This window comes from Scylla paramamosain, unplaced genomic scaffold, assembly GCF_035594125.1.
Source record: "Scylla paramamosain isolate STU-SP2022 unplaced genomic scaffold, ASM3559412v1 Contig26, whole genome shotgun sequence".
Taxonomy (NCBI): Eukaryota; Metazoa; Arthropoda; class Malacostraca; order Decapoda; family Portunidae; genus Scylla; species Scylla paramamosain.
The window spans coordinates 170,001-187,932 of record NW_026973691.1 but is presented as its reverse complement, the minus strand read 5'-3'; the positions used below and the strand labels follow the sequence as shown (position 1 = coordinate 187,932).

The window sequence follows — 17,932 nt, the reverse complement described above, 5'->3', positions numbered from 1 at the left end:
GCGGGAAGAAAGCTGGAAGAGGAAGAATATAATAAATTTAAAACACTAGTTTAGCACTTTAATTATATCAAAGTGCACATTGGAACAATAGTGACCAATGATGATGGTGAAAATGGTGATAATGATGATGATGAGATAGATGACGGTAGGACCTGAGAAAAGAAGTGAAAGAAATAGGGACAGTGAAGTGGTAGAGGATACTGTGAGGACACAAAATGTGGAGATGTCAGCAGTATCGGATGAAACGATGGTGGGAGTTGTGGAGAGTGAAAGATAGACACCTGGCAGTGAAATGAGGGGAAAGTTAGAGACGGTGAGGCAAGAATAACAATACAGGAATGATAAAAAAAAGATTCAGGCTAGATAAAGAACTAGATGGAGAGATTAATTTAGAAGATTAGGTTAGATTAGATTACGTTAGCTTAGAAATTTTGCTGGTGTGGCATACAGTAGATAGACAGCGGAGAGACAAGGAAACTAGAGTTAGGTTAGTTCAGTTTAGTGTAGTTGACAAGTTTTACTGATGTGGTATGAACTCAACAGGCAGATGAGAGAAATAAGAAGAGATGGTTAAATGGCGATAATGATTATGGTGAAGGGTTGAGGCAGTGAGGAGTGTGTGTGATGACTGGCAGAGGTGGTGAGTGATGACAGAATGATGAACATGGCGTGGCATTCCTAGCGTGACACTACAAATAAAATAGCATCCTGGCCAGAACCGTCTTCTCTCTCTCTCTCTCTCTCTCTCTCTCTCTCTCTCTCTCTTTCTCTCTCTCTCTCTCTCTCTCTCTCTCTCTCTCTCTTTTATCTGGTAGTAAGAGGAAGATAGATTTATAGTTGTATAAAAATCATGTTTTTATTGTTTTGGTTCAATATGTGCACAGTGGTTAATTTTAACTGTTTAGTAGAGGGAGACATACATTTTAGAAATTGCATTTTATCTGGACAAATTTTATTGAGAAGTTATTCTTGTACTGTTTTTATTATGTATGTTTTATCATCTTATGTTTCTGAATTTGTCAATAAACTAATAATAATGATAATAATCCAGCCCATGACACGTTGATAAGCCAGTGTCTCGCTGACGGTGCCTCGCTGACGATCACAAAAAATGGAGATAAAGAACCGAAGTGTTTAAGGCAAAGGGACATGGATTTCTCGTATTGATAACACTTATTTATTGTATACGTGTGTTGGAAAGGGATGGGAAGGGAGTGGGGAAGAAAGAGAGAGAGAGAGAGAGAGAGAGAGAGAGAGAGAGAGAGAGAGAGAGAGAGAGAGAGAGAGAGAGAGAGGATGGGGTCTCCGCCAAAACCACTTCATGCAGTGCACACGCCCATTATCCTTCAGTGCCCATCCGGGAGGCGCCTTTACAACCTTCGCCACTTATGTAGCTGTTACTTATACCATGCTTGCTGCTGCTGCTGTTATTACATCTACACCTGTTGCCAGTGATGGCTCTGTTGTTAGTGCTGTTACTGTTGTGCTTGTGAAACTGTAACAGCAGAAGCAGGAACAGCAGCAGCAACAACAACAAAAGAAACATTGTTCCAATAAATGTTCAACATTTAATGCGCTCTGCGAATTATCCAGAGAGGCAATACCACAAAGGCAACCAGATCCTATTCGTTACTCTTCCCTGATGTACGTGGACACACACACACACACACACACACACACACACACACACACACACACACACACACACACACACACACTTTTATTTATAACAATGTCTCTGCGGCTCTTTGGCCATCAGGAATAGCTTCTTTCGGGATGTGCGGATTTCGTTCTCCATGTATCTTCAGCCAAAGATATTTGTAGAAGCGTTCACACGGAGGAGCCAGGACCCCTGTCCTCAGAGTCCAGGGATTAACCACACCTGCAGCAATAAACATATTTTTATTTATGCGTTAATAATGTGTTCTACGAACCACGCCACTGCAGACACGACCGTCAGGATATATATATATATATATATATATATATATATATATATATATATATATATATAACTTTATTATGTTTCACAGCTTTTTTTTCTATTCTGTAGTCCTCCCGCAGAAATCAATTCTGATATTTCATATATCATTAAGAGAGAAGTGGTCTGTTAAGACAACTTGTAATATTGTCGTGTTAATGAAAAACAAATTTGTTACAAAAGCAGAATTAGACTAAAGCAATATTACGTTTACATAATTCAGTTACATCAAATTAGTATTGTGGAGCATGTAAAAATTATTATTATTAAATATCACTCATGCTTTGGTTTACCTGTAAAAATGGAGATAATGTTGGCGACAAGCAGACCGAGGATGAGGGACAGAATGCCCAAGTAGAAGTCAGAAATGTCATAGATGGTGTTTGATTCTGACCTGCAGGTGTAGAATAAAAGGGATGAAAATAAGAATTACTGCACGTAAACCTTCAGTAGTCAACAACATTAATTACTTTTCATGGGTTATTCTTTAATTGAACATTTTCATTTATGTACACTGATGCTGTGATGGAAACGAAAAGAGTTATCCTTTTATAGCGGTTTAGCACATGTACAGGTATTCATGTGGAGCAGCTGGTTAATCATTTAAGTGGTAAAACAAAATCATAATGCCTTCGATACACAGATTAAACACTGGTCTGTTCCCTTTGATCCAGTCACTTTTATCAGACAGGAAGACCTGCCTCAGGGTACATGTGGGAGTGTTTCTACATTATGCAGAAGTGAGATACGATACTCCAGAGTTGTTTCAGAATTGGCTTAGTGTATGAGATTGTCTTGAGTCATTATTGTAACAGTTTATTGCCAACTCTTACATCACTATTAGTCCTGTTGACTTTCCATAAGCTTGGTCCGGCTGTGATTTCCTGACAACAAAGCCAACCGCAGCACAACGATAACCTTCCCAAATGAAAGCAACTCCACAGTGGGCAGGTAAACTACGCAGATTTGCTCGTCTCCGACTGTAGTTCTCATCAGACTCAACTGCCCTGACACTAAAGCCACTTTATACATTTGGTACGATTTCATGGCCTGGAATCCACGTGTTCGCTGTTCGTGACTGGTGTCTGCTCTAGATTCAAGTGAAGTTAATGGAAAATTAGAAAGTGTCCGATACCAAAATTCGTAGACCCGTGTCAAGAGCCAAACGTTAATGAAGAGCTGTTGTAAGGATAGGACAGAATCAAATGGAGCATTTGGATTTAGTATGTTGAATTAATTAAACTCTCCAGGATGAAGGATGGTGATTTTGTGGAGATATTATTAACCTAGAACATGAAAAAGAAAAAGGAAACTGCATTGGGGAAGTAAGGTAAGATGAGCTAAGTGAGGGAAGGTTCTAATTGGGATAGCAGCTTACCGAGGACGTAAGAGTGGGATGTGGTAGACAAAGTGAATTATTAAAAGTTGGGCAAGAGGCAGGAGATGAAAGTGAGGTTCTGCGTGCCCTATACACAATCGTGTAAGTACAGTCTCCCATCGTTTTTTCTCGTGACCTGTGTATGACCAATGAGAAATGAAGGGTTGAACTGCTCAGAGTTTACGATCCAAGAAGTTTAACAGAGAGAGAGAGAGAGAGAGAGAGAGAGAGAGAGAGAGAGAGAGAGAGAGAGAGAGAGAGAGAGAGAGAGAGAGAGAGAGAGAGAGAGAGAGAGAGAGAGAGAGAGAGAGAGAGAGAGAGAGAGTGTTGAATGTTAATATATGTGCTGCACATACAAATAGTTCGTATTTTTCGCTGAAGTTGTATTGACCACTGACACAATATTCTGACAAAATATTTAAATCCACTTACCGATGACAAGCACAAAACAGGAATGTTCTTGCTATAATTTTCATTTATTTACAATAATGCTGTATTTTTTCAAACCAAAACAAACTATAGTTCATTTATCACTACTACTGTTTCCACTGACTATTGTATAGGCTCCATGAACTCCTGTTCACAAGCATAGGAACTGAGACTCAAGCTATGATACGTTCTATATTGACTTGTTCATAGTGATTTCCTGTTTCATTTATTGAACTGGCACCGTCAAGGACTGCCATCCCTTATCAAGTTTGCACATTGCTGTAGAAGTTTAATCTTTCATTAGTCAGCTCTTATGGCGGGATGGGAGTGACTTGAACTTTTACTTTTTGCAAATCACATCTTTAAGAATGCGACATACTGTGACAACTTTACTAAATAAATTTAAATTCTTTAATTTTCGAGTGATTTTTCATGACAAATTCTATCTCTTAGTTTTGAGTTGTTGTTGTTGTTGTTGTTTTTGTAGGCGTGGTGGTGGTGTTATTATCATTGTTATTATTATTATTATTATTATTATTATTATTATTATTATTATTATTATTATTATTATTATTATTGATATTTGGGGATCTTAAGCCTGTGTGTGGCTATGTCTGTAGTTAGCAGGACGGCGGTCTTATATTTAAGTAAGTAAAGCAGTCTATTGGAAATTTGCTTGTCAGCTACCTGAAATGCCATTATTATTATTATTATTATTATTATTATTATTATTATTATTATTATTATTATTATTATTATTGTTATTATTATTATTATTATTATTATTATTATTATTATTATTATTATTATTTTATTTTATTATTTTTTTTTCTGTATTGTGGGAAATAATTTCCATAGATATAACGCAGAATGCAAAAAAAAAAAACTGCGACTGTGCTTTATTATTCGTAAAAAAAAAAAAAAAGAATATATCAGTAAGTTAAGGGTAGGTATATTTAAGCTTGTACGAGTATGTAAGTGTTGGTAGGCTTAGTACAAGTTAATTGACGTATCATTAAGGTATACAAGACTGCGTTTTCTCGTCACGACAGTGCTTCAGTGCGTTCGACTCATGACTCGACAATCCACCTAGACACGTCTGATACGTTTGATAGGGCGGTATCCATTTAACAGCCGGTGCGTTTCCATCAAGCAGCCGGCGAATATCCTTCGAGAATATGATAGTAATGTCGAGATTGAAGAAGGAAAAATTAAATAGACGATACGTAATGGTGCACATAAACAAAGTGACTAACAAACAGAAATGTGGTGAAAGAACTGATGACATATCCATGTAATATCTACACTACTGTGACCACGACTACATCACGTCACAACCATCGCATCAACATCGTGGTGGAAAATCCAGACGACACCACGATGATCGCTACCTTCTGATACGTAATTATAATCATCTTTACTGATTGCTTGTTGGTCAGTGTGTAACTGGTGGTATATTATAGAGGTGGTGTTACGATATGGGATGACAACAAGAAAAAAAATAAGTTCGTCAGATATGTGAGACGTTTCTCTGCGCTTTCTCTTGACCTGTGTCCAAGTAATTTTTAGAGTGAGTTCTTGTGGCTTACAGTAATCCATCAGATATCGAGGTAGATTTTGTAAAGTGTGAGCATTAAAATGTTCCTTAGTTTACTGAGTTTAGGAAGTGATCTAATCGAGGGAAGATTAAGACAGTCTCGGGTTATTTTCGGACACCTATCATTCCTACCATAGCTCAAACACAAAGGAGATTGACATGTCCACTGGAGAGAGAGAGAGAGAGAGAGAGAGAGAGAGAGAGAGAGAGAGAGAGAGAGAGAGAGAGAGAGAGAGAGAGAGAGAGAGGAGAGGAGAGGAGAGGAGAGGCCTTAACGACATGAAAATAAATAACTGCTCGAGTCAATTTAAAATCATGCCAAAAATCATAAGCATATTTACGAATCAGGTGGAGGTGCCTGAGTAACGTTTGGTGGGTAGGTGGTGAGCAAGGCGGCGGTGGTTCCATGCGTTGTGCTGCAGCCAGCGGTGGAGAGATGCAGCATAGGGGTTGGGGACATCCCCTGCATCAGGCTTCCAATTGCTATCCATAAACTGAAGCAAGACGACGCCACCAAACCTGCTATGGCTCCCTGAAAGATAATTGTGATAGAATTCAAGAATACCACACACACACACACACACACACACACACAAATCAAATAACACATAAACATCTCTAAATATAATAATACTGACAGTAATGGTGATAATAATAATGATAACAATAATAGCAGCAGTAACAATGATAACAATAAAAATAAATTAAAACAAATAAAGCACATCAAAACTTTCATCTTCAGCAGCCACATAGTATTACACAAGAGGCTAAAAAAAAAAAAAAAAATGCTATCAGGTTTGAATTTACCTTGTAGTTGACCCAGGGATTGAGGATTCCCGCAAGGTACACGGTAAAGATTGAACTAGATGTCGAAAGCACTATTAAGTTGGCTATCTTTATAATATGTCCTTTCAGGCTGTCCATCAGGATGCCCAGTATCAGTCCCACCACGCCCGCTAGAAGAGCTGAAAAAATGAAAGCCAATATTGTTATCAGGCTTACGTATACCTTAATATCAGAACTGGCTCATAAGATAGATAACTGTTGTTTTCGCTTGCACGTGCACCCCCCCCCACACACACACATTTATTTATTTATTTATTTATTTATTATCAATTTTAATTTAAATATTAATTAATTAATTAACTAATTGATTAATTAATTATCTTTTTGTTGGAGGGGACGCGGGAAGTCCGCTATAGTCATGAGGACAGTGATGTGTAAGCCAGGAGCTGATGAGTAATGATGTGGGTGATACGCGAGGATAGTCGACGAAGAAAGGTCAGTTCAGTTAAGTATGGCAAGAGACGACAAGCGTGTGCTGAAGAACATTACAAAAAAAAAAAAAAAAATCCTGTTGTTTTTGGAGTAATGGATGATGATGATGATGATGATGATGATGATTATGATTATTATTATTATTATTATTATTATTATTATTATTATTAATATTATTATTATTATTATTATTCGTTTATTTATTTATTTATTTATTTTTGAGGGAGGGAACGGGAGGAGGCCGCTATAGTCATGTGGATAGTAATGTGTAAGCTAGGGACTGATGAGTAATGATTTGGGTGATACACGATAATAGTCAATGAAGAAAGAAGTTCAAAATAAAACTGAAAGCCGACTTACACAACATTTTCAGCACAGTGACGGAGCTGGTGGGGCTTAGACGACTGAAAAATGTAATTTCTTTCAAAAAATCCTCCCAAATCAAGCAGGCTATGGAGTTTGAATAACTGGAGGTTGAGCTGCAAACAAAAGCAGACTTTAAACTATAAGGATCATTCTTATAGGAAGCTGAGAAAAAATAAAGTGCGCTTACATACATCGAAGTAAATGACATCTGTTGTTTATTTGTTCGTTTGTTTATCTGTTCATCTGTACACTCATTTATTTATTATTATTATTATTATTTATTTTTTTTATTTAATTGTAAGATATAAAATTAAGTAACAGCCACCCACCTAAGGGCGCCTCCGCAAACTGCTGCTACGAACAATCCGGCGACGCCTCTGAGGTGCCCAAGGCGGTCCATGATAAGATAGGACAGAATCATGTCGTGTTTACGTATCTTTCCAGAGGCCAGTGGGTCACAGTCATGGTAAACCACGTAAGCGGCGAGTCCAGAGAAAAAGAACACACTCCACAATATGATCCACCCGACACCGGTTAAGAGGCTAATTCTGTAACATGAAACTCACCAGTCATGCTTAGAGTACCATGAAATGTTAAACATATTTAAAGGAAATTTCTATTGTACGTGTACATTTATATATTTATTTATCGTTCTCTTTATGTTCATGTTTATTCAGGACTAAATTATGCCAAAAATAATGAACATATTTACCTTTGAGCCATCTGCAGGGATCTCATGGAAGAAAACCTCTGGAAGGCAGCTTGGTTCGCACCAAAAAACATTAATGTTAAGTAAAAGCCGTAGACGGCGGTGCCCCATGCAGAGTTGCGGACGAAAATGCTCGGGTCAGTGCTGCAGAGGATGGGTTCTCAAGCTTTGTGTCAGTGTTTTATAGGTGTAGACACCTCCAGTCAGACAGGTGTATGCAGACAAGAAAGAAGAGTAATGAAGAATTAAGAAAATAATAAAGGTAAGAAAATGAAAAAAAAAAAAAACTCGCTGAATAAAATAACACAAAACAGCGCAACTGAAATTCAGTGACATTGAAAATTATATGCATATTGCTTGACCAAAATGGTCTGGGATTTCAAAGAACAAGACACACCTATTTTCTTCACTGGAACAATATGTTAGGTATTTTTACGATGTTATTTTATTTATTTTTTTTTTATGGTCATGTTATGTTTACTAAATTCGGAATTCCTAGGCTTCTGAATTCAAATATTTCTCACAATTGGCATGATTCAGTTTAATCTCGTACTCTGCTCTTGCAGAGCAACAAATGAAACATAATGATGGAGACAATACTAGTCGAGTGCTGATGAAGGAAATTTGTAATGATGTAACTTTCTTACGGAAAGACAATACGCAGTAAGAAAGTAACATTATATAATGCGAGAATGCTCTATATTTGCTTAATAGTAAGTGTAAACTTGTAAAGGGTTACGTACTTGATAGTGAAGCGGGAACCATTCTGAACAATCGCCCACGCTTGTCCCACACCGCCTACCTCCGTGATGCAGAGTGCAATAATCGTTATCGGGCCCAGTACCATAACAATAACCTGCAGCACGTCCGTCCAGACAACTGCCCGCACACCACCCTGCAAAAATGTCACCGTTTCACGTCTTCGGAAACTTACCTTTCAACTGAACAACTCGGGAATTATGGAACTGGACGTCCATAATGGTAACTGCTCAGATAGAAAAGAATATAGCTAGATATAACACCACAGTCTCCTGTCACGAGTTAAAACACGAGAAGGTAGCCAAGCAGACATGTCTTTTCAACATATAAATGTGTAGAGACACACTCACCAGAGTGGTGTAGAAGGTGCAAACACATCCAAGGAAAAGCATCAGTGCCCATGATGGCAGATTGGTAACGGTAGAGAGAGCGACTGAAGGAGCGTACAAGAGGATTCCCATCAACAAAGTCAAATTCAACAGCTGGGACAGGCATGATAGTTTCCGGAGCACAGGTGAAGCGTAGCGTAGCTCAATGTACTGAGGAGTAAAAAAAAAAAAAAAAAACCGAGAAGTGAAGGAGGATTATGGCAATGAATGACTACTTGAGAGAATGTGTTAAGTTAGGCGTGGACATTGTAGTAGGGAAGAATACGCAGAGATCTGTTTGGTGAATATTATTTTTTCTTTGTCTCCTTAAATTGGAGATCTCAAAACAGAAAGACCTGATATTCAGGAGAATCATGCACTGAAGCATCAAGATCAATGCCAAGATCATACTCACTTTTTTCCTTAAGGAAAATCAATATTGGACCCCTTAGTGTGAGTATATAATTTTTAGAGTTGTCAGTCATTATGGTCAGTTACCTCGTCTGATGAGGATTGAGGGTTTTTGTACGGATGTGGTTGTCATGGTTTGGAAAATAAAATCAGATATGATGCCACGTTGGCTTGAGGTATCAGTTGTAGGACGCATAAAGTTTGATACCGGTCAGTGATTATGTCTTGTTTGGTTGCAATTGCTGAATTTGCTTCCGATCACTGAAATACACAAAACTTCCCCACCGCGGGGAGTCCGCTTTGACCGGTGACGGGGCTTGAGACGTGGTTGGTGGCACCGTCTCTTCCGGTATCTCATCTATCATTGTAGAGTTCAGTATTTATGGGCCTCGTGAACCTCCATGAGGTGACATATGTGTCCACTAAATCAAAGAATAGTCAGATGATAATCCGCTTAATATTTGGATTGTTTTTTTTTTGTAACACAACTAATGAAGATATGAACTAATTCATTGCATATTACGCATTACTACTAACCACTAACATCATAATGTTTTATTATTTATTGAATATATAATTTGAAATTAACATACCTTATGTATAGAGACCAGATTAAGGGTAAAGAGGATAGGCAGTAAAATGAAGTACAGTAGCGTCATGCCCAGAGTGATGCCCACGAAGGAAATTAAATATTCCGCTCCGAAATAGTAAGCTTCTGTGGCGATTCCTGTCAATAAATAAAAGAAAAAAATCAAGTTCTATTGTTTTTTTTTTCACTAGAAAATTGTGGTTTATGTCGTTGTAAGTATTTTTTGGAGGTAACTATTTTGTGGGAATTTATGTCAGTAAACAAAATGAATGAAAAAAAAAAGTTTGGAACATATGAGGATTGGAAACAATAAAGTAATAAATACATTGATAAAAATAAGTGAAATGAAGCAAATTCAGTAAAGTACCTAGATCAAACATAATTTCATGCAGAAATAAGGACTTGAAAAGTAAAGGGAATAGGAAGATGCAATATTTGAACTTATCACAGTGATATTTTGCATGAAACACATATTTCACTGTAGTTTACTGTTATGTCAACCACAACATTCACAGCTCAGAATCAAGACTGAGGTGTAATATAATAGTATTGTAAAGTATCTTACCTAATATGGATATAGCTGATATGGCTCCGCCAAGCAGGGATAACACGATAGCTGGTGGTGCCAGGGATCCTTTGGCTTGGACATAATTCAGTGGAGAGGAGGAACTGTTCCTTTGAAAGCCACACAAAAGGCCAATCAGGAGGGAGATCACCAACACGGCACCGAAAACCACATAATCCAGGGTTGAGAATTTCGGTAACTCTTTCTGTGCTGTTTCTTCCATTTATTTGTCCTGGTGAGATTAAATGACTTTTACATTTACTTAGTGAAACAAGAATAATTTCTGACGCTGATCTAGAGATTTCGTCTATTTGACCATAAGACATTTACTTTTGGCAGCGTAATTGTTGATTTCGCGTGAAAAAAAAGTACGTTATCTGGGATAACAAATAAATGAATGTATATGAATAAGTGAATGGGTGACTGTGAATTCCTGTGAACTAGGAAATGAAGATGTGGTGACCAGAGAGGTCGTGTCCACAGCATTGTTACGTTTTGACAAACTGGTGCAAATTGCAGTGTTTAGGGGGACAAATGTAATATCGGACTTGGCAATGGAATGAGACATAATGTTTGTTGCGTCGCCTGGTGACATCATATGTGTGGTTTTCTGTCAAGAAGCGCAGTGAAAAATTATTTGGTCATTAACAATGCCTACAATGAAACAGTCCGTATGTAAAAAAAAAAAAAATTACAGACGAGGAAAATAATCATCTTAAATTTTACTCAGGATCTGACGATATATATATATATATATATATATATATATATATATATATATATATATATATATATATATATATATATATATATATATATATATATATATATATATATATATATATATATATATATATATATACGCCGTCACGATTGTAGGGATTCAGGATGACATATATATATATATATATATATATATATATATATATATATATATATATATATATATATATATATATATATATATATATATATATATATATATATATATACGCCGTCACGATTGTAGGGATTCAGGATGACAAACGACCCAGTCGTTTACTCGCTTTAGTGCGATTAACCTGTAGTGAATTAATTTGAGAAGTATTGAACATCATATCATGTACATGCAATCAATACAAAGAGGCATCATAAAAGTATAACCTGATTCCGTAATAATGAAAGGCAATATGATTGCCATAATACATAATAATTTGAGCAAGCAATAATAATATAAATGCAAGAGCAATATACGTATAATAATTCTCACTGTACCTTTAATATTCCTTGGTTACTTATATATATATATATATATATATATATATATATATATATATATATATATATATATATATATATATATATATATATATATATATATATATATATATATATATATATATATATATATATATATATATATATATATATATATATATATATATATATATATATATATATATATAAACAGTAAGACATTTGAAGCCTTTAAGTTTAATCAATCAGAGCAAAGTAAGATAGAACAAGTACTTCGAGAATAACACTCAGTTCACACAACAAAGAGCACTTGATGACATAGAGAATAATTCTAAATTCAAACAACAACGAACACTTAATGACATAGAGAATAACACTAAATGTGAGATTATAGTACAAAGAAAAATAACAGAACAATACTTGTGTTTGTTGCCACCAAGCAGGATCAGGCACCTTGCCACTCACGCTTCCAGAACACAACTACCTGGGCAGTGAGCGAGCGGACTTACGTGACATGGGGTCTGAATGAGCATCCACATTATGCCTCATGACATGCAACACGCCGCCCAGGGTGTCCGGATTCTGTGTTCACTACCTGACGTGCGTGGCATCACTCGCTTGCAGCCCGCCGGCGCCCGACGCCGAAGCCAGTGTGCCGCTTTCTTTCCGAGTGGATACAACTGCGCGCCTGTTGCATTAATTTGTCTATTCCTCCTATTGTCTGAGACCGACGCTTGCTGATTCCCGCCATGATTTCACCTTAAGCACGGGTTATTTTATTTATTTTTTTTTTTTTCTAGTGTTGATTATCAGGAATGCACTTTAAGGTTCAGAAATCAGAAATATACACTGATCATATTTACAGAGGATGGAAGAACGAGGTGTTTCTTGCCATAGTAACAGCCCACCCCGTAGCTGATAGGTTTTTACGATTTTCAACATGCACTTCCATACTTTTTCCATTTATGGTACAACTCAGGTTATCACAAATATGCAGTCACGATTAGTACTCACTGTTAGTCGCAGGAAGAGGGGTAAAGAGTCTCTGTTTGATGGCGTTTTTCCAGTAAAATTAGATTAAAAGACAATATACAATCCCTTACAGTTAAAAAAAAAAAAATATTATCGAAGTTTTTTTCATTTTATTTTATTTATTTATATTTCATTATTATCGAAGTTATGATTGTTTCGGTAGCTTGATGGGATTTTGATTGCAGTTCTGAATCCTCTCCAATTTTTTTATTTCTTCAAACTTGGTGGCCACATCAGTGCTGCATACTTCAATCGTGAATGTATCACTGATGTTATCAATGCCTTGATTATGTCTTCATTAATATAGGTGAATGCCATCTTAATGTTTCTCAGTTGGTTGTACGTTTCTCCAGTGATCTTATTTATGTGACTTTCATACAACAAGGTGTTTTTAATTGTTACTCTCAAATCTCTTATTTTATTATTGTTATTATTATTATTTTTTTTCTTCCTAGAGAATAGTTTCCTGCTATTTTCCTCGCACTTTTACCAAACTTTACTATACTACACTTCATGGCGTTAAACTCCTCGCAGAGAACTCATTTCCAATGCACATACTCTCAACTTTTATGTTATGTTCCATGACCGTCTTTCACCCATATGTTAGTGTTGGCAAGAGGATAATTTTTCTTCAAGACTCTTCATCTTCATGAAAACACCCCTTTATTTCATAATCTATGTAAGTTCTACCTTTAACACTCCTACTTTTCCATTTTTTTTCTTTTATCTCCCCATCTGTCTCTCCACCTCTTTATAAAAATATTCCAAGATGGTACTTATACTCCCTGACAGTTTAAACTTTCTCCTCTTTCAACACCTCCAACCTATTTACCTTACATTTCTTTTATTTCCACAATGGGATATTGTGTGTGTGTGTGTGTGTGTGTGTGTGTGTGTGTGTGTGTGTGTGTGTAGGGAGGGGAGGGGAGGAGAATGATGCTGTAATCTAGGGAAGGGACCATATTTATTTAAATGCATCCAACCTTGTACTACAAAGTTTGAGTGGATAAAGGAGCTAAATAGACTGCAGTAACAATTTCCATGTTAAACTACTGTGCGACCCAGAAAGGTGCCCGTGAGCCTGCTTCTGATCAGAATTTGTAATCACTTGCAGAGCTTACGAATTTGTAACCACCTGCAGAATTTAAGAAATTGTCATCACATGCAGAACTTATGAATTCGTGATCACTAGCAGAGTTTGAGAAATTGTGATCACCTGAAGGACAACAGAAATCCGGGTTTACGTACACCTACTGAGTCTATGTCTATTTGTTTTCTTCACCGCAAGTTCTTAAAAGACACTTATAAAGCTTTGAGAGGAACTTCTTGCATAAGAGTATAGCAGGTGCAAATATGGACTAATCAACATTTTTAAGGTGTCTTAAAATTGGATTGAAATCGTTAGAGTGGTAATAATAGATAACTAACTTTTTAATAACAGCAAATAAAAAAAAAAAAAATGAAAACTAGCTACAACCGAACTACGACGAACGTCTGTCTGCCTTTAATATTTTCCTTATAGTATCCTAATATTGTTATTTAATGACCATGTAACACTGTAATAATCGCGATACACTATTACTAGCATCAACATAACTTTTACAACATTAGGAGAATGCATAGTTATAAAATCGAGCTTCATACGCGACATCCTGCTGGAAGATGAAATATACCGTAGTTTACCATATTAATCAACATCGCCCGCTTGCATATAATCTGCCCCTCTGATGCTTTGATAGACCTGATTGACCTACTCACCGCACCAACTCCACGAACAAGTGTCTCTGTACGATGAGTTGGGCGCCCGCCGGACTGTCCGAACATTTCATCCTGCAACACCGCAAGTCATAGCCAGGGTTCCCACAAAAGCAGATCATTAATTCTCTAGATTCGTGCTGAAAAATCCCTAGATTGGACAAAAAGTTTTTAGTTTACAAATATTGACACAGTACCAAAAAAAAATCATTTTTTTATGAAATAATAGGAAAAAACTTAGTTGTTGAGTATTTCAGAATTTGATTTATTTATTTTCTTATCATTATACGAATACAGATAATATACTACAGTAGCTACTGAAAAAAAAATCTTTTTGACAATGATTTCCCCTCGAAAAAAAAAAAAAAACAGTAACATATCTGAATTTTCTTCTGATGAATAAATTTCCCGCTGACACACTCACTGATTTTAGTGAGGCGAAACTTAAAATTAGCCTTTCAAAACCTTACTAGACAGTACTCTCAGGCAAATATCTCGTAAAACCTGCGGCTATTATAGTATTTACATTATTATTAGTTTCAGTATAGATTGTCATAACATCATGTAGCCAAAACACTTATCAAATAAACTTTATTCACATTCCTGCATAACATTGAAGGAACTACATTTTACAACTCATAAAAAAACACACAAAAAAAAAATCATAAACTTACTTATTGTAAGTGTGTGTACTGTGTACCGGTGAGGAGTCTGATGTAAATAAACTGGCAAGTAGCAACTGGCTGAGTCAGCTGAGCCCAAGCCTCTGAGCTGGTGACCCTGAGCATCTCTGCACATGACTGGCCGAAATTTCAATGTTCTTGACTCCGGTAGCTAATGCTCACATGCGCACTATCATTTAGTAAACGCCAAGAAATAATTTTAGGTATTTGGAAAGTAATAACAGCTGTGAATCCCCAAATTGTCACTAAAGGCAACCGGAATTCTTCAGAATATTCTAGAAAAAGACAAAATCCACAGATTGTCACTGAATGCATGAAAAGTCCCAATCTAGGTACAAAATCTCCAGTGGGAGCCATGGTCACACCCGAGTCTGACGCTCGCACGCTTGGCCGCGGCGGCTCAGTTGGATTCTGGAGGGTGTGGTTCGTTTGCTCGCTCATCGTTCATTGCAAACAAAAACATTGACAGGACCCGCGGTAACAGTCGGCTGTTCATTGAACTCGTGAAAGAGCATCCATGCCTGAGGCATATATATATATATATATATATATATATATATATATATATATATATATATATATATATATATATATATATATATATATATATATATATATATATATATATATATATATATATATATATAAATTGTTGAGACTGATACAGATCCCTTCCCCCACGAAAAATGCGCCCTCGCATTTGGATACAACGATAAAGAGAGCAGTAAGATGGGAGTGATGAACAGATAATGCATGACATCAGAGAGGGAGATTACGGAACGAGAAACTTGATAATAACATACAGACATGATAATATAATGTAATACATGTACAATACATATAAGTAAAGAAAAATATACACATATATACATGATATTGAAATTGGATGATTAAACCTTGAAATGGGGAACGAAAGTTTCAGTTTGTAAGGTGTGTGTGTGTGGTTAAGCTTGATTCGCTTGAAGGATCTGTTAAAAAAAAACCTAATGATACCTGATGTGCACACTCATCATCGAATCCCCTGTTCACACGCTTCAAATGAACGATATGGACGATCTGTTCCACTAAGGTTTTGAGATCTAGAATTTTTACTTTGTGGCTATAAAGAGATTCGATTACACGGCGTGGCCCATAGAACACTGTTCTTTTACTAAATCTATTAACAGTGGTGTTCCTCAGGGTTCTGGCCTGTCATCTACTCTCTTCTTATTATTCATCAATGACCTTATAAACCAAACTTCTTGTCCTATCCACTCCTACGCTGATGATACCACCCTGCACTTTTCCACGTCTTTTTTATAGCCACAGAACGCCTGGCTTCTGATCTTTCTGAAATTTCTGATTTGGGCAGAGAAAACTTGGTATTGTTCAATGCCTCAAAAACTCAATTTCTCCATTTATCAGCTCGACACAACCTTCCAGACAATTATCCCCTCTTCTTCAATGACACTCAACTATCACCCTCTTCTACACTGAACATCTTCGGTCTGTCCTTTACTTACAATCTGAACTGGAAACTTCACATCTCATTTGTAACTCAAACAGCTTCTATGAAGTTAGGCGTTCTGAGACGTCTCCGCCAGTTTTTTTTTTTTTTTTTTTTTCACCGCCACCCCCGGCTGCTAACTGTACACGGGCTTTTACCCGTCCATGTATGGAGTATGCTTCACACGTCTGGGTAGGTTCCACTCATACCGCTCTTCTAGACACGGTGGAATCAAAGGCTTTTTGTCTCATCAATTCCTCTCCTCTAGCTCACTGTCTTAAGCCTCTCACTCATCGCCGCAATGTTGCATCTTTAGTAGACTATCTTCTACCGCTATTTTCATGCTGACTGCTCTTCTGATATGGCTAACTGCATGCCTTCCCTCCTCCCGCGGCCTCGCTGCGCAAAACTTTCTTCTTTCTCTCAATCCTATTCTGTCCACGTCTCTAATGCAATAGTTAACCAGTATTCTCAATCATTCATCCCTTTTTTTTGGTAAACTCTGGAACTCCCTACCTGCTTCTACTTCCATCTTACTGTGACTTGAATTCCTTCAAGAGGGAGGTTTCAAGACACTTATCCTTCAATTTTGTACTACCGCTTTGGACACTTTTATGGCACTGCCGTCTCAATGGGAGTTTTTTTTTTTTACTATTGGATTTTTGTTGCCCTTGGCTAGTAGAGAGAGAGAGAGAGAGAGAGAGAGAGAGAGAGAGAGAGAGAGAGAGAGAGAGAGAGAGAGAGAGAGAGCACAGGCCTTTTCCCTAAGGACTGGAAGTGGGTGTGAAATTCCCTCGAGAGGTAGAAAAGGAGAAGAAAGGTTAAAATAGAATAGGCTGGCTGGACATGGACACACGTGGGATGAATGTATGAAAACACGCATGTGGGATGGATATATGAAATGGTGAATATACATATATATAATAACAATAATTGCAATAATTGCTGAGACTAATACATAGGTGCAAATTGTAGAATTAATTCACAGACATTCTGATATATATATATATATATATATATATATATATATATATATATATATATATATATATATATATATATATATATATATATATATATATATATATATATATATATATATATATATATATATATTTTTTTTTTTTTTTCTTTATTCATTTATTTATTTATTTATTTATTTATTTATTTATTTATTTATTTAGTTTTTGCACCGATTGCATTCACAAGTGTTCGACTGCATTCTATATATATTTTATTTATTTATTTATTTATTTATTTATTTATTTATTTATTTATTTATTTATTTAGTTTTTGCACCGATTGCATTC

At 36.4% G+C, this 17,932-nt stretch overlaps 1 protein-coding gene and 1 long non-coding RNA gene across 5 annotated transcripts in view; one reads left to right on the top strand and one right to left on the bottom strand.

Annotated features, from left to right (window-relative positions):
- LOC135097620 (uncharacterized) overlaps window positions 1-17,932 on the top strand; it is a 31,660-nt gene that overhangs the window by 957 nt on the left and 12,771 nt on the right. The window lies entirely within an intron of this gene.
- The window catches only part of LOC135097618 (sodium/iodide cotransporter-like), a 21,515-nt gene continuing 3,628 nt past the window's right edge, over window positions 46-17,932 (bottom strand). For 2 of the 4 annotated variants that reach the window (XM_063999551.1, XM_063999552.1), the window contains exons 2-12: window positions 10,431-10,662; window positions 9,870-10,003; window positions 8,848-9,036; window positions 8,482-8,633; window positions 7,742-7,882; window positions 7,359-7,577; window positions 7,024-7,142; window positions 6,193-6,350; window positions 5,727-5,917; window positions 2,275-2,375; window positions 46-1,882 (exon numbers count right to left, since the gene is read on the bottom strand). In XM_063999551.1, the coding sequence (XP_063855621.1) occupies window positions 1,725-1,882; window positions 2,275-2,375; window positions 5,727-5,917; window positions 6,193-6,350; window positions 7,024-7,142; window positions 7,359-7,577; window positions 7,742-7,882; window positions 8,482-8,633; window positions 8,848-9,036; window positions 9,870-10,003; window positions 10,431-10,653 (1,785 nt within the window). In that variant the 5' untranslated portion in view covers window positions 10,654-10,662 and the 3' untranslated portion in view covers window positions 46-1,724. Of the gene's footprint in view, window positions 1,883-2,274; window positions 2,376-5,726; window positions 5,918-6,192; window positions 6,351-7,023; window positions 7,143-7,358; window positions 7,578-7,741; window positions 7,883-8,481; window positions 8,634-8,847; window positions 9,037-9,869; window positions 10,004-10,430; window positions 10,663-17,932 lie in introns of those variants that run through there. The other 2 variants (XM_063999553.1, XM_063999554.1) reach the window with 2 other exon arrangements.